At 48.2% G+C, this 24,696-nt stretch overlaps 2 protein-coding genes across 3 annotated transcripts in view; one reads left to right on the top strand and one right to left on the bottom strand.

Annotated features, from left to right (window-relative positions):
* XRRA1 (X-ray radiation resistance associated 1) overlaps positions 1 to 13,943 on the bottom strand; it is a 21,237-nt gene extending 7,294 nt beyond the window's left edge. Inside the window, exons 1-11 of one of the 2 annotated variants that reach the window (XM_068930824.1) lie at positions 13,814 to 13,943; positions 11,197 to 11,306; positions 9,890 to 10,035; positions 9,492 to 9,563; positions 8,624 to 8,696; positions 7,849 to 7,946; positions 5,075 to 5,208; positions 4,147 to 4,245; positions 2,830 to 3,089; positions 1,739 to 1,779; positions 553 to 669 (exon numbers count right to left, since the gene is read on the bottom strand). In XM_068930824.1, the coding sequence (XP_068786925.1) occupies positions 553 to 669; positions 1,739 to 1,779; positions 2,830 to 3,089; positions 4,147 to 4,245; positions 5,075 to 5,208; positions 7,849 to 7,946; positions 8,624 to 8,696; positions 9,492 to 9,563; positions 9,890 to 10,035; positions 11,197 to 11,290 (1,134 nt within the window). In that variant the 5' untranslated portion in view covers positions 11,291 to 11,306; positions 13,814 to 13,943. The remainder of the gene's footprint in view (positions 1 to 552; positions 670 to 1,738; positions 1,780 to 2,829; positions 3,090 to 4,146; positions 4,246 to 5,074; positions 5,209 to 7,848; positions 7,947 to 8,623; positions 8,697 to 9,491; positions 9,564 to 9,889; positions 10,036 to 11,196; positions 11,307 to 13,813) is intronic. The other variant, XM_068930825.1, reaches the window with a different exon arrangement.
* On the top strand, positions 13,765 to 24,696 carry SPCS2 (signal peptidase complex subunit 2). The gene is made up of 5 exons (XM_068930828.1): positions 13,765 to 14,143; positions 20,858 to 20,941; positions 21,499 to 21,659; positions 22,966 to 23,100; positions 23,868 to 24,696. The coding sequence occupies exons 1-5, from the start codon at positions 14,105 to 14,107 to the stop codon at positions 24,052 to 24,054; spliced, it is 606 nt and encodes a 201-aa protein (XP_068786929.1). The 5' UTR covers positions 13,765 to 14,104; the 3' UTR covers positions 24,055 to 24,696.

The raw sequence follows: 24,696 nt of genomic DNA, 5'->3' as shown, positions 1-24,696 counted from the left end.
TATGACACACGGGGATCAGAGGCAGAGTTTGCTTCGCAGCTTTGAGTACAGCCCCACCATCATGTCACAGGGATGCTCCCTCACCATGAGTTAAGCCCTGGGAAGAAGCCGAAACCACCACAAAGGGGAAATTAAATGAATGCATTTTACTTGCCCCTTGGGGCACACTAAGAGCACAGCGTGGCTCAACAGATGGGTGGCAACCTGGTACTAACAAAACAAAGGTCTCAATGGGGCATCACCTTCCCCAAGGCAGCTCCAACAAATGATCAGTCCCAAGGGGAGGACAGTCCTTCATACAGCCCTTTCTCTGCTAAAATCCCTAATGTGCAGGGATTTAGACAATCTGAGTACAATTCAGCTGCCTAAACAGGTGTTCAGCCCCATCTGAAAGACCTTGGATGTCTGAGATGTCTCCATAGGCTGGCAGATTGACTCAGAGCCAGAGGAGACCTGTGCCCTTCTGCAGTGGCAGCTAGAGGCCTGGGTGTGTCTCCAGCAGCACTAAACCCAGGTCTTCACCTCTAGCCAAAGTCAGAGGGCTCCAATCACCTTGTTGAAGGCCAAGCTGAGATGCTTCAGTTCAGGAAAGGGAGCACAAATGTCTCTGCGTGCGGCGGGAGCGGGCAGAGTCTTTGAGGCAGAAGGACATCCATCCCCAGGAACGCCCTTAAGGAGAGAGGGAGAAGGTGAACAGTGACACTGCTATGCATGTGCATGGTGACACCTTACTGCTGTCACACCACCACACACTGAAGGGATTAACAAGAGGCTAAGGGTAAGGAAACCTCATTGGGAAAGTGCTGTAGATGAAGCCTACGGATTAGAGGAGCACGCAAGGGATCTGGGGTTTCTCCCGCTCTGACACCAACCCCAGCACTGAGCCAGTGCCCTCGTCTCAGGTGTGCTGGAGTAGCTGTATCTGAGGGCTCACACTGGATCCGAGGAGCCAGGCACAGACAGGCATTGAGTATTGGTGTGAGACTCCAGACAGGCTGAGGAATGGTATCTCACAGCACAACGGCCCCTTACAGCCACAGTGAGGTTGCAACGCTGAATCAGCTGGTGGCGGTTTGGTATCAGCCTTGTTCATTACATGCTTGGTGGATTGTGAAAGGGACTGTAAAATTATCGCACTGGGAAACTCGCATCCTTTCGCCAGGGACACGGCAAGAGGAAGGAGAAAGACATCCAGCACTCGTTTCCTTCCTGCTCCCTGCCGCATGCCTAAAAAGTCATTAGAAACTCTTGTACGATGGGCACAATATAAGCATAAAGGGCAAATTAACTTAGACAGCCCATCCCTCAGTATATAACATTCCTGGGCCCAAACTCAGCTACCATGGGTGATTCAAACAGCAATGAAGAGTTTTCAGTTCAGACCTGCTGTGGAGGGTATCTCATGACAGCTCACTTTGGCCTATCACATTACTGCAGGAGATCCGCAGGGAATCACATCAGTTAAACCCAGCTTCCCTGCATAGGGCTGTACAGTCACGAGCAAACAACTACCCAGCTTTCATTTGAAAGTGATACAAGTTTAAGCTAGTGTCCCTCAATGATGGGAAAATTTGCTCCCAGTTGCCCTGAAGACGGAAGACACCGACTGCAGGCCTTGCAGGCAGCCGGAGTCTCCGCGATACCAATGAATTTACTACAGCTCATCTCAGAGAGAGGCCTGGGGAAGGGAAGTTTTAGAGCGCAAAGCCTAAACCACAGATCAGCCAACAGTTCTTACCGGCACTGGGCGTTCTTGAGAGCCAGAATTAAAAACGACCTCTGCAATGAAACATAAGCAAAGCGATGGTTTCTCAGTGCCGTGCATGCAGCTAGGTGCTGGGCAGCAAGGCTGGAGTTACGCAGGGAAAGCAAGCTAGCATCAGCCAGGGCCTAGCTCAATGGCAGGGTGTCCCCAAGGTAGCAGGCTTGCTGACAGCCCCATCACACTGAGCTGAAGAACAGGCCCCCTGAACTCAGTAGAAACCCCGCTAACCGGCTTCAGTGCAGCCAGGATTTCCCCTCAAGTAAATTTTGATTCCAAGTCTTGTCTGTGAACACAAGGCCTTTCCCACCTCGCGCTCTGCCACAGCTAGGCCAGCACCAGAAGTTGCACCATGGGCTGCTCTGTGACCTACCCAACAACAGGGACTGGTGCACCAAGTCAGGGGACAGAAGACATCCTTGGAGGAGCCCCAGTGGCAGCCTCCATCACGGCCCGATCCACACAGGAGACACAAGGCAACCTCCAGGATCCATGCGTGACTGGTGTGCACCATGCTTCAGTAAGGACATCGGAGAGGTGAGAGCTGACCTGCCTGAGCCAGCACTGCAGACCTGTGTACGGGCAACCTACCCACAAAACGTTTCTCCCTTCAGTCCCTTTGCACCCCTGCCTGTTCAGCAGCCACAGAAATAAGTTTCGTAATCTGAATTTCTTCCAGTGCTTATGCCAGGTTTTCTCCCACCTAGAGCACAATGTCTCCTTTGGGGCAAACCACCCTGGAGAGGGCCAGGAAAGAGAACGGGGCACTTCTGTCTGAGCAAGAAACGTCAATTTTAGGGTGATTTATGTCCTAGATGTACCTATCGCTCCCAGTAATTACAGAGAGACAGTATAGGTCAGCTCAGATGTCTAAAATGGTCCCATGCATCCCTCCCTCACTGCTCTAATTTTACCAAGTAGTTTTGCTCGCTAGTAAACATCTGGCAGATCTGGAAGGCCTCAGAACCAGCCTAGCATAACTGAGCCCTCTCCCACTGAAATGAATGGAAAATGCTCCACAGTTTCAGTGAGGGCAGCAAGAGGCCTGGAAGGCAGCAGCTGCTCACCTGTCCGGTCTGGATGCCTGGTGTTCTGTAACACGACATATTCGAGCTGCTCTTTCTTCGCCTCCAGCTCTGCTGGCCCGTCTGTGCCCTTGCGCTGTGGTGGCTGGGCCTCCTGCCTGAGGCTGCTCAGGGACTTGTACCACTCTGCTCTGAAGCTGTTGTCATCCAGCGCCGGGTGGAGGAAGAAGTGTGTGCTCTCTGCTTGATGCAGGTAGGGGACAGCTGAAATCTCATTCTTGTCCAGATTCAGTTCCCTCAGGCTGTCAGAAAAGGACATGCCCGAGAAATGTCATGGTTACTAGCAGTGCACACACAGTGGCATCTGCTCGCCCCGATGCCCGCTGAGCAGGAGCTGTCCCTGGAGCTGCCTCCTCACTGTTGCCTCCCAGCTGTGCTTCCCAGCAGCGGTGCAAAGGCATCCGCAACACCTGCTTCCCGCTGCACCCATCCCCTCTCCACTCCTGACACATAAAATCTCAGCCCTGGGCCCAGGCCAGCGCAGAGCCCAGCATTCCCCTGCAGCCAGGGACTGGGGTTCCCCGGATCAGCCCAAGGATCACCTCACTCATCTCTTGATTACAATGTAATGGCCATGGAGACATCAGGGCAGTTCATTAAATCACCCAGGGCTCTGACGAGCTGCAGTGCCACTGGGATTCCCTAACGACGTTCCACCTTCCCATGGAAGTATAACATAACCAATTGACTTGACCAAGGTCACAGGATAGCTTAGGGAAGAGCAGAAACCCAAAACTCTGCAGTCGAGACCCCCAGACCTCTCTCAGACCCAATTCCCACCTCTAGTTCACAGCACTGGGAGGAGGCACAAAATAAAGGGGAGAAGCTCTCTGCGCTGCACCCAAACCCACCGCAGCCCAGCCAAGGGGCACGTGAACCACCTCCCTTTCTAGTGACTCTTCTCTCCGGCTGAATCACTAAAGCTCCCGTTAAACAGAGGGCGCTGAGCCACAGTCTTTCCTAATGCTGCTGCACTGAAATGAAGGACAAATCTGGGGCAAAGAAACGAAAATGGAGAAAGCAACTGCCATTTCTCAAATCACACCTGGAGACCAGCAAACGCCCAGGGCCGGTTCTGAACTACCGAGCCACCTGCTGGTTTTGGCCAGCCTGTATTTTACAGCAGGCTGTTGCTTTCACTCAGTCATTTTTTCAATACCAGAGAGACTAAACAGGGAAATATCCAAATGAATCACAAAGATTTTGTTATTCATTTTACGCCTGCTTCTGTGCAACAGCTGACAGAAGCAGCTGCCAGCCCACAAAGCCAGAGCCATCTGCTGCCAGGTACTGCCTTACCTGCAGAGATTAGACAGGCTCACAAAGACACACGGGTCTGACAGGCGATTGTCATCCAGCAACAAGACCTCTAGAGACGGAAACCTTAAATGAGCAGAGCTGTGAATACAAAGAGACTCGTTAATAATATCCTCAGGCAAGGGCAGGTGAAAAACACATCATCTGCTGTCACATGGGGAAGATGTATCCACTCACTCCACTGTGAGACTGGGCTGGGGCTTTTTTCATTTTTTCAATAGAAATGTGATATCCTACCTAAAAACAGCTGAACTGAATCAGTCCAAAGTGGTGATTCTGGTTACGCTGTCTGTGAAGGGTCTGATTAATGGTGAATAAATAGCATCCTACTCCTGTGGCTTGGCCACCAAACAGGGTGCCCCAAACAGGTCCCTCTCTAGCCACCGATGACAGCAGGTTCCCTGGGTCACTAGCTCAGGGCATCAGGTCAGTCCCAGCACCAGGCAGGAGGAATCCACCCTGGGTGCACGTGCCCATCCGAACAGGATCTGACCAGGGGGCTCCTCACACGCCCTTGGCCTTCACGTGCTCAGTAAGGAGGCTGCGTCCTGAGACCCTTACACAGACCTGCCAGGTATCTCCAGCTCTGCTTGCCAGCACGGGCAATGTGGTGCTATGCTGGAGCAAAGGGTCTTTTGAGACCAGCAGCTTTCATGCATAGTGGTGCTGGATTTGGGATGAGCTGAGCTGGGATGACACTTCCCTGCCACCTAGCATCAGCCATTAGGCTATTTGACCCTTCAGCTCACAAGAAAAGAGCCCTACTGTCTGGGCCGGCCACCCTTGCCGTAACCACTACGTTACCAGGACCACTACTCCACCACACTGCCTGCCCACCCTACGTATCCCACTGGCTGAGTGCCGGAAATGCTCCTGCCAGACCGAAGCAGCACTTGCTGTGCGCACTTACTCCCACGAGCCTGCCAGGTCAGGAGGCAGCGACCGAAGCCCGTTGGCCGTCAAGTGAAGGACCTTGAGTTGGGACAAATCTCCCAAAGTCCAAATATCCTCAGGGGATAAATTATTGTATGAGAGGTCCAGACCCTGAGAGAAACAGAAGAGACAAGCCTATGGAGCAAAGAATAAGCCCATATACTGGTCTCCGCTGGCTTTTCCCAGGTACATATTAACACTTAGACTAGACTTTTGGTTATGCTACAACCCAGCCTAGGGTGATGCTGAATATGTTTGACTTGCAGTGACTTTACTGACAGCTGTGGGACTCTGCACCTTGGCAGAAGTGCTTTGGGCTGGTCCCTCACTCACACGTGACTCATGGGACAACAGTCATGAGAAAGCAAGAGAACAGACCCTGCTGCGAGGTGATTCACAAGATGAAGTTTCTAGGACACGTGAATAGGAGTAGTTGTGCTGGACCGTTAAAATAGGCTGCGTTGCTCTGGGAGCAGCTCAGAGCACTTCCAAATCAAATGAACATGAATTTCCAGTCAGGCCTCCCAGCACTGTCTTCTCCCAGACTGTCAGCAGATGGGAGGCCACTGGTTTTAGACCGTGCTGGAATCCAAGGGGGCATCATAGGAAGGGAAGTTTAGATGGAGAATATGCAGCGATAGGCCCCATCCACACCTTTCATAGTTGATGCCAGTGATGGGCCTGCTCACATGACTGCACACAGGGATGGACAACATCAGCCCTGGCCTCAGGAGCTTTGGAAATCTGCCTCCCCAAAACTTAGGCATACGCTCACTGGCTGAGCCACGCTTGAGCAGGTCACCAAAAGTGCTAAGCTCTGGAATGGGTGGGCCTTCCACCCTCTGTGTCATAGGATATGGAAACACCTCTCCCATGTTTCATGGGGCTTGGGGTCTCCCAAAGCCTGCAAGCAGGAGGAAGGCCAGGATCCCAGCAGCACAGGGAGCCACACTGTCAGAGTACCAAGGAGCCAAGGGCCAAACCACAAACAATTCCTTGAATGAGACAAGAAGAAAAAAGCCTTTTAAGACAAAACTTTATATTCAGCAGCAATAAAAAACCCTGTGAATATTGAGAGAGAGAAATTTGGACAAGGACACCTCCCTGAAGACAGCAAGCCTAAATAAGGCCAGTACTGCTGAGTCAGAGACTGAGCTTTTTGTAGCAGAGAGCCACCCGAGGCTGGAGGGGGAGGACAACTTCAGCCCTTCATTCCAGCTGCATATGCTTGTTTTTAGGATCTACTTTGATTCCAGTGTTTTTTAGAGGGGGTTTTGTTGTATTGCATTTTTTTTAACCAAACTGGCCCTTTGCTGTGTTAGAGGCAGCCCATAACTTAGGGGAGCTGCAGACACCCATTTGGAGAGGAGGAGGATGGAATACATGGAGGTAGACCACAGTGTGGAGGAGGATGGGGACCTGCCAGGGATCATGCAGAGCAGCAGGAGGTCTACAATGATGTGTGAGGATTGCACATAGCACCAAGAGGAGGACAGTAACCCAAAGGAGGTTAACCAGCATCTCAGAGGAGGAGAACAGTTCCCCAGGGACTGCACAGTGCTGGGGAGAGGGGGTAAAGGGCTCTTTACAGAGGAGGAGGAAGAGTGCAGCCACAGAACCTCAGAAACCATGCAGCACTGAATAAAGAAAGGGAAAATCAGCAACTTGGCAGAGAAGGGAGATGAGGATTCACATGGGATCTCACAGTGAGGAGGAGGACATGGACCGAGAGGGAGAAGGCAGAGGGCAGTAATGAAGCCCCTTTGGGGATCTCATTGTGAGAAGGATGGTAATGGGGATCAATACGGTATCTCACTGTGAGGGGAAAGAGAAGAAAGACAATTAAAGGGTCCAAAAGAGACCTCTTACAAGAAGGCAAGGACATGGCAGCCATGCACAGTGATGGGAAGCTGTGACTACAGGGATCTACAGGGAAGAGGAAGACAGAGGGAGCTGCAAAGGCTCTCGCTGCGCAAGAGGAGGGCAGTGACGCAAGGGGGAAAAGAGGGCAGCAACAAAGCCACGTGAGGGATCTTACTGTGAGGAGGAGGAAGGGGAGGTGTACAGGGACAAATGTTCCAAAAACGTCATCTTGTGAAGGAGTGTGTGATGGGGCCCTCAAGAGCTCTCATGGGAGGAGGAGGAGATGGCAGCCACAGCAGACCTCTCTGTGAGATCCTGCCAAGAGGAGGTGGAAGACGTTAATGGTAAGAGGTGCCCATGAGGGATCTCACTGAAAAGAGGACTGTGAAAAGAATGTGCACACGACCACAGAGCAGTGAGTGAGAGAGCAGCCAGCAAGTGCAAGGAATTACACCAGTGAATGACAGACTGCCTGGCACGTCAGGATTAGGATCTATTAGGAGTGAAAGAAGGACAGAAGACGAGGAGGACAATGAGATCTGGTATGGGGACTCTGTGATGGACTGAATGGAAAGGGTCCTAGAAAGCAGATCCTGCGGCAAAGGGTTGGGAGAGGCCAATGGTGGAGGAAACAAGGAGTCATGTGGCAAGGGGCTGAGCAATGGGGATCTGTGAGGATGCTTGCTTTGCAAGAAGCAGCAAGCCATGAAGGTCCTTGAGGGACGCAAGGGAAGGCACATCCCAGATTCACAAGGGAGCAGGAAGAGATAATTACCACACAGTTTCAGAGAACTCACACTTGCAGAAGCACATATTCATGTTAGGTGTTACACTTCAGCGTGACACTAGGGAGGAGATAAATAAGGTGTCAGATCCCCCTCATCTTACTTCCAAATGCAGGAAGTCTCCAGCAGTGATTTTCAGATTTCTTAGTCCATTCAAGGAAAGTTCCAGTTCCCGCAGTTCTGGAAACTTCCGAAATGCCTCTGCAAGGGTAGAAGAGACAATGCTCCTGTAAGGAACCACAGTAACAGAACAAGCCATGTCTTATCCAGGTCTGGAACAGACAGAGACCAACAAGAAAGACTGGGACTAGTATTATCAGTTGCTGTGTTTGAAAGAAAGTGCAGGCTCAATTAGATGATGACCAGTAGCCTCCTACTTAGACATCTCGTTTACTTTCATGCATTTGTTTCCACCCCAGATTGGATTATTGCTGGAAGTCACTGACAGCACATTTAACTTATGTTTTACCACCTATAACAGTATTTCCCTTTTTCCTCTTCAGAATAGCTGAGCCCATGACACTTATTTGGATTCAGCTCCCAGTTCTGCCATTAGCCTTCTGGGCATTTGGAACAAGTCATTTCACTATTCTGTGCTTCTACATATTAAATGAGGATTTTCATTGTAAAGAGCTTTGTTTTCTAATAATGAAAAGAAGAACACAGTGGCATACAATTGTCATTACCATAAAGGGAATCAGTGCAAGGATTTCAGCTCAGTAACAGAAAGGAAGCAGTCCTGCAAAGAAGTGCTATATGTGCATGTATCTTAAGACTCTGCAAAGCTCTAGACCTGAGTGTAGACAAGCATAAACCTCCTTATATCATGCTCCTGGGTTTAAAAGCAATTATCTGTTTCTGGTAATGCAATCCCTTACCTAATGTCAACAGGTTTTCTGCAGCGTTTATAAAAGCAACACAGTCAAATTTCTCAAAATCATCTTCTTTAGCCTAAAAAAAGTATAGGAAAAAAATCAGTCAGCTCCAGCCCTAAACTAGTTTGAAGCAACTGGATCTCTTCTTTCTTATTTTTTCCACAATCCTTAAATCACAGCATTTCTCATAATTAGGTCTTCCTTTGTTTTTCTGACTATGGAGCACAGCTCTCTGTGAGTACGCCTCTAACGCAGAGTTAATTCAGTGACTGACATTCAAAAGACCTGGCTTAGTTCAGCCCCAAATCGAAGCCCTGTCTGTGCTGTCACTGCTGACCTCGCTCCCCTGTATGCCTTGCAGGACTCCTAGGGTGTATCTCATGCTCACTTGTGACCCAACAAACCTTGCCACTCTATGATTTAACACATCTGTCTTTCGCAGCACCGGAAGAGAACCCTAAAAAGACACTAAAATAATTATCAGCAGTTCAGCTCATTTTCTCTTTGCACTGCAGGTTAGTCGCCAGCTCAAATACAAGTCACTTCTTGAGCTGACGTTTAATTCCCACCATGGCCTGTCAGCTTAAGTAAACACCACCCATGAACCCAGAGGAAAGGATTTTGTGAGTCAGTGTAAATGGGGAAAGGGCTACACCTGATGAAGACCAAGTTAATTCTGTTACAAAGACATGATCCAAAGGTTTATAGGACAAATCATCCAGGCCTGTTCATGGCTGGCTGGTTAGCTTTCTTGTGCAGGAAATATGCCTGGGTTCTAATATGTGTTTTGTCTGATGTCTGGACACTCATGTGCTAAATTTTTCAATATTTAAGGTAGTTCCCTAATACTTCCTGAGTCTCTGATACTCACAGAGACCAGATTTTGGTTGCTTATATTCACAGAGCACAAGTCAGAAGGGTTCTTCAAACAGTGATGCTTCATCTGGAAAAATGAAAAAGCAAAAGCTTAGCCCTGCACCACCTATGTAAGCAATCCTGTATGCCGTGTCCTAGGACCTGAACCCCCAAACCAGATCTCAGCTGTCCTCTCCTTCACGGCAGGACACCCCATCTGTGTGGGGCACCTGGTGCCTTGAACCACAGTGAGGGGGAGAGGGTGAGCGCCTGGAGCGCCCATGAATGTGGAGATGGCATGGCATGGAGATGGGGAGGAGAGGCAGCTACAGCGTCTGTCCACCAACAAGGTCCCCCACAAGGCCAGGACGCGTTGTCACTTGGTTTAGACAATAACAGGGAATCTACGCTCACCAGAAATGGCTCATCTAGGATATTGTCTTCTTCTGCAGAGGCCGAACTTTGGGGCTTTCTCCTCTTCTGATGCTTCTCTCCAGGGATTCCCTGCTCGATCCGGGCCCTCCTGGTAGTTCTGCGTGCCAGCAGCCAGCACCCAGCCCCTGACACAAGGACAGGCCAAGGCAAAAGAGATGGCAAGGTAAGCGCGTGACCCTCCGAACAAGCCATTCGCCAAGCAGCTGCATTCGGCCTGGGATTTCAGCCTGACAGTGAAATCCATCATTTTTAAATCCTCTTATATGTAGAAACACTGGAATATAAAATATTCAGTGACCATATTATTTAAGATAGGAATATCAAAGCTGCAGCCAGAGCCATGGAAGGGGAGAAGCATGCTGCTTTATAAACGTAAACAGAGCCACAGGCTTGCAGACGTAGAGAAGTGGGCTGGAAGAGCCTTCAGGAGGCCTCTAATCCCACTCAAAGCTGGACTATCAGCAACATTAGATGAGGTCAGCCGTGGCTTTTTTGCAGACAAGAATGGCAATTCCACCACCTCCAGGGTAACCCAGCCAAGAGCTGCACTCCTTCCCAGGGAAGAAGTTTATCCTAATGTCCAACCTCAACCTCCTAAGCTGAAATTCGTGGCCCTTGCCCCTAGTTATACCATCTGCCACTACTAAAAAGAGTTTCGCTCTGTTGCCTTTGTAACTGCCCTTCAGGTAGGCTGCAATTAGATCCCTCCTCGGACTCCTCCTGGTCAGATAAAACAAGCTCAGCTCCCTCAGCTTCTTCTGACATGTCCTGTGCTCCAGCCTCCTGCCCAGCTTGGTAGCTCTCTCCCAACCTTCTACCATTTCTCAAATATTAGAAGACATTTCTGCCATTTCTAAGCATTTCACAGATGTTGACTCTCAAGCCCCAGAGACAAAACAGAAGCTCTAGCGCAGAATAACTGAGGGAGAACCACGCTGTGTTATCCATGTGCCTGGATAACCACTCTTCCCTTCTGTCATTGTGCCGAGATGCCTGCTGGAGACAACATTTGGATAGGTGCCCCAAACAGCCTGCTGTCTTCATTTCAAGTGAAGTTTTAAAAAATGCTAAGGCACGGTTTTAAATTCTGCTTTTTTTATATTGTCTATCATCGTTCTTTCTATTATTACTGGGCCTCCAAATCCCAGGCACAGACTGGAGTATCACTATTACACCAGGACAAGTGGTGGATCTGTCCCAAGCCTTTGACAACCGGAGCCCTACGGAGCCTGACACGACATTACTCTGCAGGGCGACTTCATGAGCAGCACTCAAAGAAACGTCACCTTCTTTGTTTGTGCGCAAAATGTTCCTGGCAGGGAAGCAGTTAGTTGCATAGCTGCTTCCGTCACCCATTTTGTACAGTCCAGTTGCAGCCATCTTGTTCGCAGTACTCCTGGGAAGAGTGGGAAACAAATGAACAGGTTACAGTTGTCATTGACACTAATATTACTTAGCTGTAAACAGCCCTTTACGGAGGCAGCCGCCAATTAGGTATTAGTTTTGTACGCCAAGGAACACTGTTAGTGACACATGAAGAGCATCACTTCACCTGAAATGAAAAAGTAAAGGAGATGATAGGAGTAGAGGCATTATTTTCAAACGCAAGAGAGCAAAACGCAGACCTCAGACCATGTGCGAGTCAGTCTGTGTGGACCGTGACTCGCGTGGTCTCTGCTTTGCTCCTCCCTCCTTCCCCAGCTTCCCTTCCGTTGCAATCTGCTGAGGCTCTGGCAAAAATCACCCCCTTCATCACTTTTCAAAGCTTGGGAATAAACTTTGGAGTTTATCGATACACTCGTAAGCATCGACAATTAACTGTCTCATCCCAGCGGACGCAGATCCTCAGAGAACGAGGCCTCCGACGAGACGGAGAAGCTGCAGATTTTGTCACTTCTGTGCACAAGAGCCATTTCAACCCCTGCACCTCCGTGGAGGCTGCAGTCTCCTGTACTGTGTCCCTGTACCACAAAGAGGTCACATGAGCTGGCTGTATCTCCTAGTGCCACCAGATGGGGTTTCCACACCCCAACAGTGCTGCAACAGTCAGACAGCACAGTCTGACTACAGTGTTCATACGCAGTGCCAGCATTCAGGGTAACTCTCCCCTGCGACAACACGGCTCTGCTCCGAGACGACTGCATCGACACAGCACAGCCACCTCTCCGGGCATCCCCGACTGACGCCTCGCCAGCTGTGCGCTGCATTGGCACGGCCGCCCCGACCGCCACGGTGGCACAGCCTCGGCGAGCTGCCACTTTGCCACGGTGCAACGACGCTCGGCACAGTGCGGACGTGGTGGGGACAGTCGCTGCGGGACCCCTTCCCTCACTCCCTGCAAATGAACACCCACACATACCCCACTCACCCCCCCGACATACACACACCTGTTCCCCTCCACTGACACTCACCCCACATACCCACACAAGCCACAGGCATATACGCACCCCCCATGCACACCTATTGAACACCCACACACACCCCACTCACACAACACCGCAGGTACCAGACGCAATATGTGAACCATACACATACAGCCACACACCCAACACATATCTGCCTAACTACACCGTCACTGATACACACTCACACAACCCACATGCCCAGACACCCGTGAACCCCCCATACACCCCACTCACACACACGCAATAAACCCATATACACACATACAACCCCAGAGACCCCCAACACACACACTTATACAGTCCTCACATGCACCCCTACACACACCCCAGCACCCCCACTCTGCCACACACCCGCACACAAACATCCATGAACACCCTCACGTATCCCATTCACATATATACCCCCACATCCAACACACACACCAGTACACACTTCTCACACACATAGCGTAAACACACCCCAACACATACATACCCACATGCTTAACACACACACTGACACTGACACCCATCCACTAACACAAAAAACCCATGAACACCCTCACACACCCTACTTACACACCTGTACAGTCTTCACACACACACCCCTACAATCTCACCCACACACTATCTACAAACACCCTCACACACCCTGCTTACACACACATATACACATACACATGCTCCTCACACACATACACCCCTACAACCTTGTATACGCCTTCAACATCTACGAACACCCTCACACACCCCACTTACATTCCTCACACACACCCCTACAACACTCACACACCCCACTTACACACACACACACCCCACAGTCCTCAGGCGCACACACACCCCTACAACCCCCACACACCCACGAACACCCTCACAGACCCCCCCTTACAAACACACACCCCTACAACCTTCACACCCACAAACACCCTCACACACCCCCTTACACACACACTCCTCACACACCCAACCCAACCCCCACACACCCACACCCTCACACACACCCCTTACACACACTCCTCACACACACTCCCCTACAACCCTCACACACCCCCAAACACCCGCACACACCCCCTACACACACCCACACTCCTCTCACACACCCCTACAACCCTCACACCCACAAACACCCTCACACACACACCCCTCACACACACACCCCTACAACCCGCACACACCCACAAACACCCTCACACACCCCCTTACACACACTCCTCACACACCCAACCCAACCCGCACACACCCACAAACACCCTCACACACACCCCTCACACACACACCCCTACAGCCCCCACACACCCACAAACACCCTCAGAAGCCCCCCTTACACACACACACCCACTCCTCACACACACACCGCCACAACCCCCCCACACCCACGAACACCCTCACACAAACACCCCCCCCAGGATCATAGAGTTCACAGTCCTCCCGGTGCCAGACTCGCCCACGCCCCCTCCCCTCCCCTCCCCTACCCGGACGCAGGCCGAGCCCCCCGTTGCCGGCGCCGCCTTTCCCTCACCCCGCAGGCCGGGACTGGGGCCGGGACCGGAGGCGGGACCGGGACCGAGGGGAACCCCAAACCCTTCGCTACTCCCCACGGCTCGGCTCCGCCATGTCCCCCCAGCGGGGCGCCGCCTCGTCGCCATAGCAACGGCGACGCGGCCGGGGCGGGGCCGGACTCCGCTTCCCGGCGTGCCCCGCGCGCTCCCTTCAGCTCCTCCCCGCCCCCCCCCCAACCCCACCTCGGCGCGCGCGCGCGGCCAATCGGCCGCCAACAGGTCGCGCGGCCGGGGCGGGGGGCGGCGAGAAGATGGCGGCCAAAGGCGGCAGGAACGGGCTGCTCGACAAGGTGCGGCGCCCCGGGACACCCCCCCCCCTCCTTCCCGGCGTGGGGGGCGGCGGCGGCGGGTCTACGCGACTCCCCCCCGCTCCTCCTGCCTTCATCCAGCCCCTCCGGCCCCAGCCTCGCGGGGGTCCCCGGCGCCGCCGCCAGCTCGAGGCCTCCCCGGCGGGGCTGGCGCTCGGCGGCTCCTTCCTCCTCCTCCTCCTCCTCCTCCTGCTCGGGCGGTAAATCGCAGCCGCCCAGGGAAGCGGGGAGGGAGCCCAGGCGTCCTGCGGTTGTGCCGGCTCAGCCGGCCCCAGGCCAGCGGGGGCACCGCTCGGCTGGTCTAATCCTGATCTTACTCCTTTATTAAACCTCGTGTGTGTAGTGGGTCCCTCCCGGCCGGGCTTCAAGGAGCCACGAGCTCCTGTCACAAATCTTCGTCGTGTTTGGCTTTGCGCTTTTGCTAGCTGTGCTAGAAACTAAAAGACCTAGAGGCTTCCCTTTTTCCCTTTTTCCCTTTTTCCCTTTTTCCCTTTTTCCCTTTTTCCCTTTTTCCCTTTTTCCCTTTTTCCCTTTTTCCCTTTTTCCCTTTTTCCCTTTTTCCCTTTTTCCCTTTTTCCCTTTTTCCCTTTTTCCCTTTTTCTTTCCCTTTTCTTCTCCCCACCCCCCCCCACAGCAAGATTCAAACAGGTATGTCTCTATCTCTGTTATCTGTCTCTATCTCTGTTATCTCTGTCCCCCGTCTCTGGCAGGAGGGGGGATCTTCGGGGCGGCACATCTGCGGTCTTTCTCTGAACTGGAAAACACAGATGACCGCAATTGAAAACACCTTGTTTTTTTTGTTTTTTTTAATCGATACATGTTAATCCATTGGAGAGTATAGTTTTCCTGCGTGTGAATCCGCGGTGTTTGCAGAGTGTAGTTTTCTTGCATCTGTTTTAAGTTTGAGATGACGTTGCCCTTATCGTAAGTAAGATTCGCTGGCTCCTCTTTAACGTAATACATTAGGTTGCTGAATTGAATGATTTAGGGGAAGGTATGCTAATGACATATTTCAAGATATGCTCTGCGAATATGCTTAGTTTTCGGTTTGGAAATGACAGCGCTTTGTGGTTAAACTTCAAGAATTGTAAAAGGTATAATGCTCCCAAAGCGTTCTTGCTATTTTTACTGTATTCAGTGCGTACTTAGTTGTTGTTTCAGAAAGAAGAGAAGTAGTTGGTAGGAGAAATACATTGTTGGTGCTGGAGCTGAACTGTTTAGTAACAGCATATTGAAACTGGTGTGACTTCAACAGGGCTTCTACCTTAAATACATACGTATCCTTGATAATGTTTTGTTTTGTTTTCCCTCTCCATCCCTTGTTGGTCTATATGTCTTCGTTTCCTCTCCTTAGGTGACTTTAATGAATTCTGGTCCTCTCTGGCAGTAGCACAGTTGGCCTATGTATTGCTGAGGTATTATCTGGAGAACTGTGGTCTTAGATCCCTAATTTGCTCAAGTTTTTTTTCAATCAGAAAGAATAATGGAGTATGCCAAGGCTTTAATGTCTTTGAATAGGTTGCTTGTCTATCATATCTTTTTGTACCTCACCGGTAAGCTAAACCAGAATAAGTTTAGGCAGCTTGGCATGTTAATTACCCCATTTTCTTTTGTCCTGCTCATGTTTTTTCAGCATTTCTGAAAATCAGGTAGTTCCTCCCGACCTGTTCTTATATAACCAGGACCACCTAAGAGTGCCCTCCCAGTGAATTTAAATTGGTGTACAGCACTGACTGCAGTCCTCTAGAGTTCCCTGAGATTTCACTAATTTATTTCTCTGACCTGACAACAGCACAATGCTGAATTACTAACCGCGCTTAGCCACCGTCAGAGCATCCGTCCTTTCTGAGCTGTGCAAGTTGAAGGACTAAAACCACTTCCTGTTTGTCACATACTGTTGCTGCCTTCCGCCCCTGTCCCCTTAGAAGGAGCAGTCTGGGACTGGAGATCATTGATTCTGAGTACGGTCAGGCAGCGCTGGTATTTTGGGGAGACTGTGGCCCCACATCCCTACCTCTAGAGAAGGGGCGGGTGAATAGCCGTGTTAGTAGTTTACCATGTCGTGGTAGTTTACTACAATTGTTTCTTCAAGACGTGTAGGAAGATCATAGGATCAATCTGTAGTGAGGTGGTTTCTGGACTCTTGCAGTTGCAAATGGTGCTTCTGCCAGGCTTGTGACGTGAAATGCCACTGTTACTTTAGGGTTTGTGTGAAGCATGGGGACTTGCTGCTCCGTCAGCTGCAGTCTCTTACCTACGTGAAAAGTCAATCCACTGCAGTGTCGAGCTTTGTGCCTTGAGGGATTCAATGTGCATCATCTGCTGAGGTTCATCCAAGCTCCCTTTGTTGCAATATGGGAAATATGTCCCAGTTTGAAGAGGTTTGGGTTTTAGTGGTAAGAAAGAGGCGATTACCTTTTTCTATCCTTATAATAGACAACACAGATTAGGTGCAGTTCAGAAATACTGTTCCCCTTGAAGAACTTAGGTAGTCTGTGCCGCTGTTCATTGTGTGGTGTACTTGCAGCAGCAACAAATCTTTAATGTACGACTTGATTATTTATGTTTGTAATACTCCAAAGTGCCTGTCAGCCTCACAGCAATATTGGAAGACAAGCTAGCTACCCAGAAGATGTAGCAGTCTAAAATTGGGTATGATGTAAATGAGGTTGACAATAGCAGCAGGAGGAGTAAGGCAAGGAAGAAAGTTAAAGTTTGTGCTGTGCCTTACTTCTGACATTATAAACGTCTTGGATTTATCCTGTAGGATTTTCCCTTGCCCCCTGCTTGTGAGGGAGATTTGTGAAGGCATTTAAATGAAAGTGATAGCCTGACTAATGAGTCTTGTGAGTACTTGGGTCCTGTGATGGCAGCTGTGAAAGTAAGCACTTGTTTTGCTCTCTCTTTTCTGAAGCTAAGGGCAAAATGCTCCCCTGTTGCTGCGTGTCACAATCCAGCTGATCGCAACTCAGCTGCAGGCAGCATCTTTACCCGGGTGTGAACAGCTGGGATCCTTCTGTGTTTGTAGCATCAAATTGGTTTTATGACTTTTTGAAATGGCATTCCCGTTTCTTTGTGGGGGCGGGGGGAGGTATGTTTTAGTAAGGAAGCCACGAGCTATATTAGCCTCCGTTCTGAAGCCTCATTCTTACAAGGATACGCTTTCAAGTACCCAACCCACCTCTTAGGTGTGCCTGGTTGTAGCACACTGTATTTCTCTTCCATTGCCAGTTGTATCCTGATGAGAAGTTAAGACATACATGTTCAGGAAAAGTAAGAGTTCTGACACGATAATCTTTTTTTAACCAAGGAGTCAAGCCATGCCAGCCTAAAAACTGTTTTGAAATGATTGAGCTTTTTCTCTCTCAGACTGGAGCTCAATCTTATCTTTTCTTTTGAAGCTTCTGAACCCATGCCAGAAGTGATCAAAATGAATAACTAGTTGAAAAATATAATCCGCTAGCCAGAGCCTGAGCAGCAGAACTGTTTCCATTTGCCAGGCTCCACAGGACAGCCTCAGGTCACTGTAGCTTCACCTTCTCCCCCTGCTCCACGTGCAAGGCTGGGCTATTCTGCAGACCTTGGAGCAGGTAGAGGCTTTCCTCTGTTTGAGGGTGAGCACTTGGTGGGAGAGGCCGCAACCGAATCTCTGACTCTCTTCTAAGTTGAACCGTGGTAGCATGGCCATCACCCAAAGCTTTGCCCAGGTTAGCCGATAGGCCTTGATTTCATGCTCTGGGAGGAAAAAAATAGGCATAAGATTAAAAACTTGAATTTTGACACCATGATAGAGATATTGTGCTTTAATACCAGCTAAACTATGCTTTTGCCAAAAACAAAGACTCCAGACGATGAAAAAGTCACTGCAGTAAAATTAGATCAGTATATAGCTATGACGGGAGATGTGAAGTTCTCACCTGACTTTCAATGTCTGTGGTACTCGTCCCTATTTGAGCTAGACATCTTCCAGGCTCCCTTTAGAGTGGGTAGAGTATGCTGGTTGGCTTTAAGGTGTGATTCATCTGACCTATTTTAGATACCTGCTTGGCACCCTCAGCTCCGCTCCCCGTAAGAGCAGCAAGCTCAGAGGTGGACGAGTGTGTTTGGTCAGATGAGTCCTGTTCGTAGTGAACACTGAGGACAAATGCATAAATAAGTAAATGTGGCTACTTTCTGCTCTGTTTTTTATCCTTGGGAGTGGATTTAGCAGAGACCCCAGGGGAATGGCCAACCTTATTAACACCACTCAATACAGGGAGCATCTTCCCGGTCAGGTGTCGCGACAGCATCCAGGCATCGTTTTCTCCCGTTTTGTATCAGAGCCAGGTCTGATCCTCCCATACCTCTCGCTGTTAATTTGGTACGTGCACATTCAGACGCATTCAAACGTTACCTGATTTCCTGTTCTATAATACAAAAGCTTTGTCCAGTGGGTGCAATGTTCAGAGGTGATGTTAATATTAAATATTTGATCATAAAACACTGATGATAGGTTCTCAAGTATTTCTGGATTCCTGCTCTCATTTTTCTCCTAAGGAAAGATGGGAATAGTGTCATAATTTTACACCAAGGATTTTCTTGTTTTAGCCTTAGAAATGTGGAAAAACGTTAATCAATATTTGCTTGGATTTTTTTTTTCACTTTTTCAAAAAGATTTCTTTAGCGGCCTTTGAAAAATCACAACTATACCTAAAGGCAGATCTGGTTTGAAGAAAGCCCTAAAACAGCTTGCTAAGGTCTCTTGTGTTATCATAACTACACATTTATCTTGTTTATTATTACTTGTAAAAAGCAACAAGGGGAAGATTGATCAGCTCTAAAGGTTTGGGTATTTTCATGGTGTTTCATCACTAACAGTAATAGACTCTGCAGGCTGAATGAGGCTTTCGCTCCTCGGTAAGGCTTGCCTTCATTTGAGCTATGTCAATATAATAAAGGACAGAATTTTCTCCTATAGTCAAATCTGAGCTTTTAGTTCAGTTGCTGGTGTCTTTAGCAGAACCGAATCCAGCTGTGCCGTGTCCCCTTGGCAAGTGTCATACTAGTCAACTTATTTTTGTCTTTAAGTAACAAGACTCCTGCAGCTTAAGTAGCTGGTGCTGTTTCAGAAACGTATTCCATTTTAGGGTTTTGCTAAGCAAAGTATGTTTGCAGGCAGGCAGGCAGGACCATTTATTTTTATTATTTTTTTTTTTAATAACAGATTGTTGGCTTTCCTTCCACTCCCGCACAAGTACTGGAGGCTGCTCTTGAGAGCAGTGAGGTCAAGTCTGAATGATTTTTCTTCAAAGCGTCTTTCAAATCTTTTGATTTATCAGTGGGATAAGGAAACGAGGACAGGCTGCTGGTGTCGTTACTTGGAGGCTTTTCACTTCCAAATCACTTATTAGGGAAAAATATATGTATTCTTTTCTTCTCCCTGCTGTACCTCCTGATATTTTCACCTCTGTGAATTGCAGTGGGCAAGAAATAAAACTGTTGTAGATACTTTTATAAAGAAAATAGATATTTGAAAGAATTGTTTGATTTTTTTTCCCCCCCCCCCCCATGGAAAAGGATTTTGCTTTCATTTGTAGTTTATGCTCTATTAACCTTGGGGGGGGGGAGGGAGGAGTGATAGCTGTAAAAATGTGGCCTAGTGACCTCCTAAAACATCTTGTGATTCTCACTGATATGAGAGTTGTTTCCCACTGGTCTTTGATTTTAAATGCTTCTGACTGTTTCTTTTGTCCCTCATAAACTAGCTACTGCAAGCGTACACGTTTCCAGTGCACGTAGTAATTCATACCTGCTGACCCCCGAAGGATAATCACGCTTCTCCCTATGCAAGATTGGGTTTTACATCTTTCTTTAAAATGATTTCCTTCCTTTCAGAGAAGGAAATGAGCTCTTCAGACAGGCACTTAGTAAATCCAACTTGAAAACTTGAGGAGCAGGAGATGCTGATACTAGCCAAGTTCAGAATTGCTTCTAATGACATCTGAAATTCGAACTCAAGTCACTTAACAAATAACTGCTTGAAATAACAGACCACTTAAAATAGCCAAGGCTCAAACTTACAAATCCACCTGTGGCTAAAAGAAGTTTAGTGTTACTAAAGAATAATGTCGTTCAGAGGAAGAATATCCCCTTTAACCGCCTGACTACTTGTATCTGGAATTCATTGCTTATGAAGGACCCACTTCCCTGAGGACCGGCCTGAGGAAAATCTGAATGTGGAAGAGCTACAGGGTGGTTTTGGTTCCTTCCGGAAGGATGACTGAAACTTCTCTTCGTTCCGTGTTTGTGCCATTATGCTTCTGCCTGGATTGTTAAGGCTGCTTCTGTCGGCAGCTCCTAATGAGTCTGTCTGTAGCGGCTTCGCTGAGAAGCGTGAATACATCCAAAGGGGAGGATTAAGTCATAACTGATGCTTTCTGTGGCAGACAGCAGCATCTGCAAACACTGCATCAAAATGAGAATAAAACTGATGTAAGAAGTCTCTTTAGCAATGGAGTACGTGATTTTTAAATGCAATCTAACTGTATCATAGGCATTGGATTCCCTTAACCTTTGGTCAGTTTTTCATATACCGAAGCTATTCCGTAGGTATTTTTCCGAGTTGCCTCATATCTTTGTGTTCAGTCCAGGAACAAGGGTATTGATGAAATGCCAAATTCTTTGGAGGCCCTTAACTCTTTCTGGTTTATGTTGCAGTGGAAGATTGATGACAAGCCAGTAAAAATTGACAAATGGGATGGCTCAGCTGTGAAAAACTCTTTGGATGATTCTGCCAAAAAGGTACCTTCTGCGATTATCAACTGCTCTCACTTGGAAAACATTTAAGCCTTTGTGCATGAAACTCTTAAGGAAGCCCATGCGAAATTGCACAGAGACGGCCAGGATTAGCTTGCTACTGCGTGTTTCCTTGCGTCATCATGGGTTACCCAGTAGTTCCTTTGCTTTCTTAGACCCTTGCAGGATTGTTTCAGTGAATTGTTTTGCGTTAGTAAAATGGGGCTCTTTAGCCCTTACGCTAATCCTTTATGCCCAAGTAAATTCTTAGGGTTTTATATTTAGCTAAACCTTTAAAAATCTGTTTTGTATGTGAAGTGCCAGTGTCCTTGCCAGTTCTGCAGAGTGTTTTGTAATTCCCCTGGATCTGAGCTGGCTAAAGCAGCATTGGAGCTTAGAATAACAGCAACTATTACAATGTCTGCTGCAGACATCAATTATGTATAAAGCTGCTGTTTGCGTTACCTGTATAATCTAGATTGTTTTGTCTAAATCCTTTACAGAAGCAATTTGTAAAATGTATAAAAGCGCAAAATAAGCTCAACTGCCTGTTTCTTCCTCAGGTTCTCCTGGAGAAGTACAAGTATGTGGAAAATTTCCGTTTGATTGATGGCCGTCTCATCATCTGCACAATCTCTTGTCTCTTTGCAATTGTAGCTTTGATTTGGGATTACCTGCACCCCTTTCCTGAATCCAAACCTGTTCTTGCCTTTTGTGTTGTATCATATCCTTTACGTGTGTACGTTCTTTATATAACAGCCAAATCCATGCCCATCTGGGTGATTTATCTGACAGCAAAACATCAAAGTCTGGGTTAACTGCATGCAGTAGGTGACTTCTTGGACCTCGGACATCAAGAGCACATAGAGACACCTGAGTTCTGATGTGTTAATCTCGAACTGAAAATCAGCCCTCAAAAATTTAGAGGGTTTTTTGGTTTTTGTTTGAATTATAGTGAAATTCCTTCTGTAGTCAGGTTACAGTGACATCTGCTCTTTCCGAATACAATAGACCAAGTACCAAGAGTGAAAAAGTGAAGTGGGAGTAATTCTTGCCAGCACTACCCTCAAAGAGGAACAGATGCTGAGTTTAGGAAGGCAGCACTACAAATCAGCTTGTAAATGATTGTGAGTTTACACCGAAATACCAAGAAGTATTCGTAGTTAAGTGTTTGTTATGATGGCACAGCTATTTTTTTCTGTTTGGGCTCGCAGGGTTGGCATGCCACTGATTTGTTTGCATCTACTCTAGCAAGACAGATGTCTGTAGAGGTTTTGCGACATAACTGTATGTGACGGATCAGCAGTGCTCTCCAGGAACTGCAGGCAGGCCCGCTTTCAAGGGCGCTCTCAGAGAGGCAGCGTGAACTAGTAGCCTGGAAGCTCCCTGCAGACCAGGGGGTCACTGGCTGTATGTACACTAACTGGCTGGTTTGGGGTTTGTTTTTTTTTTGCCTTTTTTTTTTTTTTGTAAAGGCTACAGGTTTTCTCTGTTTGGCTTTCAGCATGGAAGTTGGGGTGATTCATCTTGCAGCACGTAGAATGATGTAATTCAAAAAATGAGAAAAACTAATTGCTTGCTCTGTGCTTAGTAGAAGTGCACAGTAATTAATTGTGTGACTCATTTAGCCTCACACTTTCCAGCTATCTCGTACAGATGTTACCCCCCAAAAATGAGTGGAGTAAGTGCAAACAGTATTTCACTGTTGTGATTTCTGCTTTACTTAATGATTTTCTGTAGCTTTTTTTATGTAGCTGTTTCTTGAATGGAATTTCTGAAAGCGTCTAGGGTGTTGTCACTTTCCTTGTTATTTTTCAGGCATTGCTTAGCGGTCTGGTACGACCGCAGAGCTTTAGAAGTGTCACACACTTTCAGTTTAGCTGTTCATGCTAATGAGACATCAGTCCAGCACTCCGCTTGGAATGATAAAAGGTGGCTAAAATGACAAGAGATCCAAGTAATTTCTTGGCACACCTTCAAATTACTGCGTGTACAATTTCTGTTCCCTTAACTTCCTTAACTTCTTGAACGTATTTTGTGATGATGGGAATCCTGACCATTTATACCTCATACAAAGAAAAGAGCATTTTTCTCGTGGCTCACAGAAAAGATCCCGCGGGGATGGACCCGGATGACGTCTGGCAGTTGTCCTCCAGTCTCAAACGGTATTGTTGCCGCTAGAGCCAGGCTCATGGAGAGGGAAGCACGGTCATGCGGTACCTCCAGCCTCCAATTATCTGTTCGCTGTGGTTACCATGTGCTCCGCGGTGGGGCAGAAAAGCTGTTTGACTTGCGCAAGCCATCCCTACGTGTGGGATAACTGACGCAGAACAACCCGGGGGGGAGAAAATACTGATATTTCTGCAATAGGGACCCGAGCTTTTGGCAGCGAATCAGCTGCTGCGTGTCTCATGCACTCTGCTCCCTGCGCAACCTGTGATTAATATTCACCGCAGCATGTTGCTCAGAAGTAAGGGTGGTCTGAGGCCATCTGGCTGAGCATGTGCCGGTCTCATGAGTGAAATTTCCATCAGTATCTCTGGGATCATCCTAGAAGTTTTCTCTATTTCTTCATGCCTATCAATCTGTTTCACTCTAGCACAGTGGAGTCCCAAGCTAAAAATGGAATAGGGGTGAGGAGTTGGTTCAACTATTGCTTCTTTTTAAACGGGAGGAGAAAAATTAATCTCTTATAAAGAGTTATTATAAGCGTTTTAACTGTGTTAAAATTCATACAGTACAGTGGGGTGTTGTGTGTCGGGACTTCCTCCTCTGGGGATTTCTGCCCATAGCGAAGACGAGGGTTGCTCAGTTGGGTTCTCCTGGTGCAAACTGAACGTGGCTTGTTGATTCCCAGCAGCTTTTTGGTGACACCTCAGCTGTGCCAAATCCTAACAAGTTTTGCTATGAACTTGCTTTGCTCTTCCTTCAGGTTCGATGACAAATACACCTTGAAGCTAACTTTCATCAGCGGAAAAACCAAACAGCAGAGGGAGGCCGAGTTCACCAAATCCATTGCTAAATTCTTTGATAACAATGGAACGTTAGTCATGGAGGCCTATGAACCAGAGGTCTCCAAGCTGCATGATAGTTTGGCCCTGGAGAGGAAAACGAAATGATTTCGGACATGACTTTCATCCTGGGATCATGCTAAATTAATGCCAATAAAGTAAAATAGCAAAGAAAGTTAATTGCCTCTGTTTTTGTCCTGAAATCCTATTTGATTTCTGGATGAGCAGGATTTGTAATCTTGGAGCTGAGATTTTTGAAGCTCGTGTCTAAGCTGCAGTAAGCCTTGGTCTGTGTGCCTGCCTCTGTGCTTCTGTCACCTCCGGCATGGATCTTGGAGGATGACTTACACGTTGGGGACCTTCAGGAGGGAGACTGTCGCTCCATGCCCTGTTGGCTTCCTCCCTTTCACCTGGCAGCGCTTTGTAAAACCTTTTGTGCCATGTAGCGTCTGGGACCGTTTTACCGTTCTCCTTCCACTAACTTCATGTTACCTTTTCCTTAGTGAATGTTTGTGTTAGGAATTCAGGACAAAATCCTAAAACAACTGTCCGTTTGCAAACGAGTTGTCTTTATTTTTATATTTATCTAATGGGGGGGAGGGGGAAGGCATGGGGCTTGTTTTTATATTAAAAAATTAAAAGCCTTTTATCTGTTTGGGGGTGGGAAGAGAAGGCAAATCTGCTACTTCTGTACGCTAGGGCACGACGCTTCTCTACGCGGCGAAAAATAAAAGCCATGGTGTTTCTTTG

Source organism: Struthio camelus, chromosome 1 (genome assembly GCF_040807025.1).
Source record: "Struthio camelus isolate bStrCam1 chromosome 1, bStrCam1.hap1, whole genome shotgun sequence".
NCBI lineage: Eukaryota > Metazoa > Chordata > Aves > Struthioniformes > Struthionidae > Struthio > Struthio camelus.
This window is presented reverse-complemented; position numbering and strand designations above follow the sequence as displayed.

Excerpts from the sequence above, each read along its gene's own strand:
- SPCS2 (XM_068930828.1), top strand. The coding sequence starts at position 14,105 with ATGGCGGCCAAAGGCGGCAGGAACGGGCTGCTCGACAAG. Across the intron at positions 20,942-21,498 it reads TGGATGATTCTGCCAAAAAG|GTTCTCCTGGAGAAGTACAA; the intron begins GTACCTTCTGCG and ends TTTCTTCCTCAG. Across the intron at positions 23,101-23,867 it reads TTGTCCTCCAGTCTCAAACG|GTTCGATGACAAATACACCT; the intron begins GTATTGTTGCCG and ends CTCTTCCTTCAG.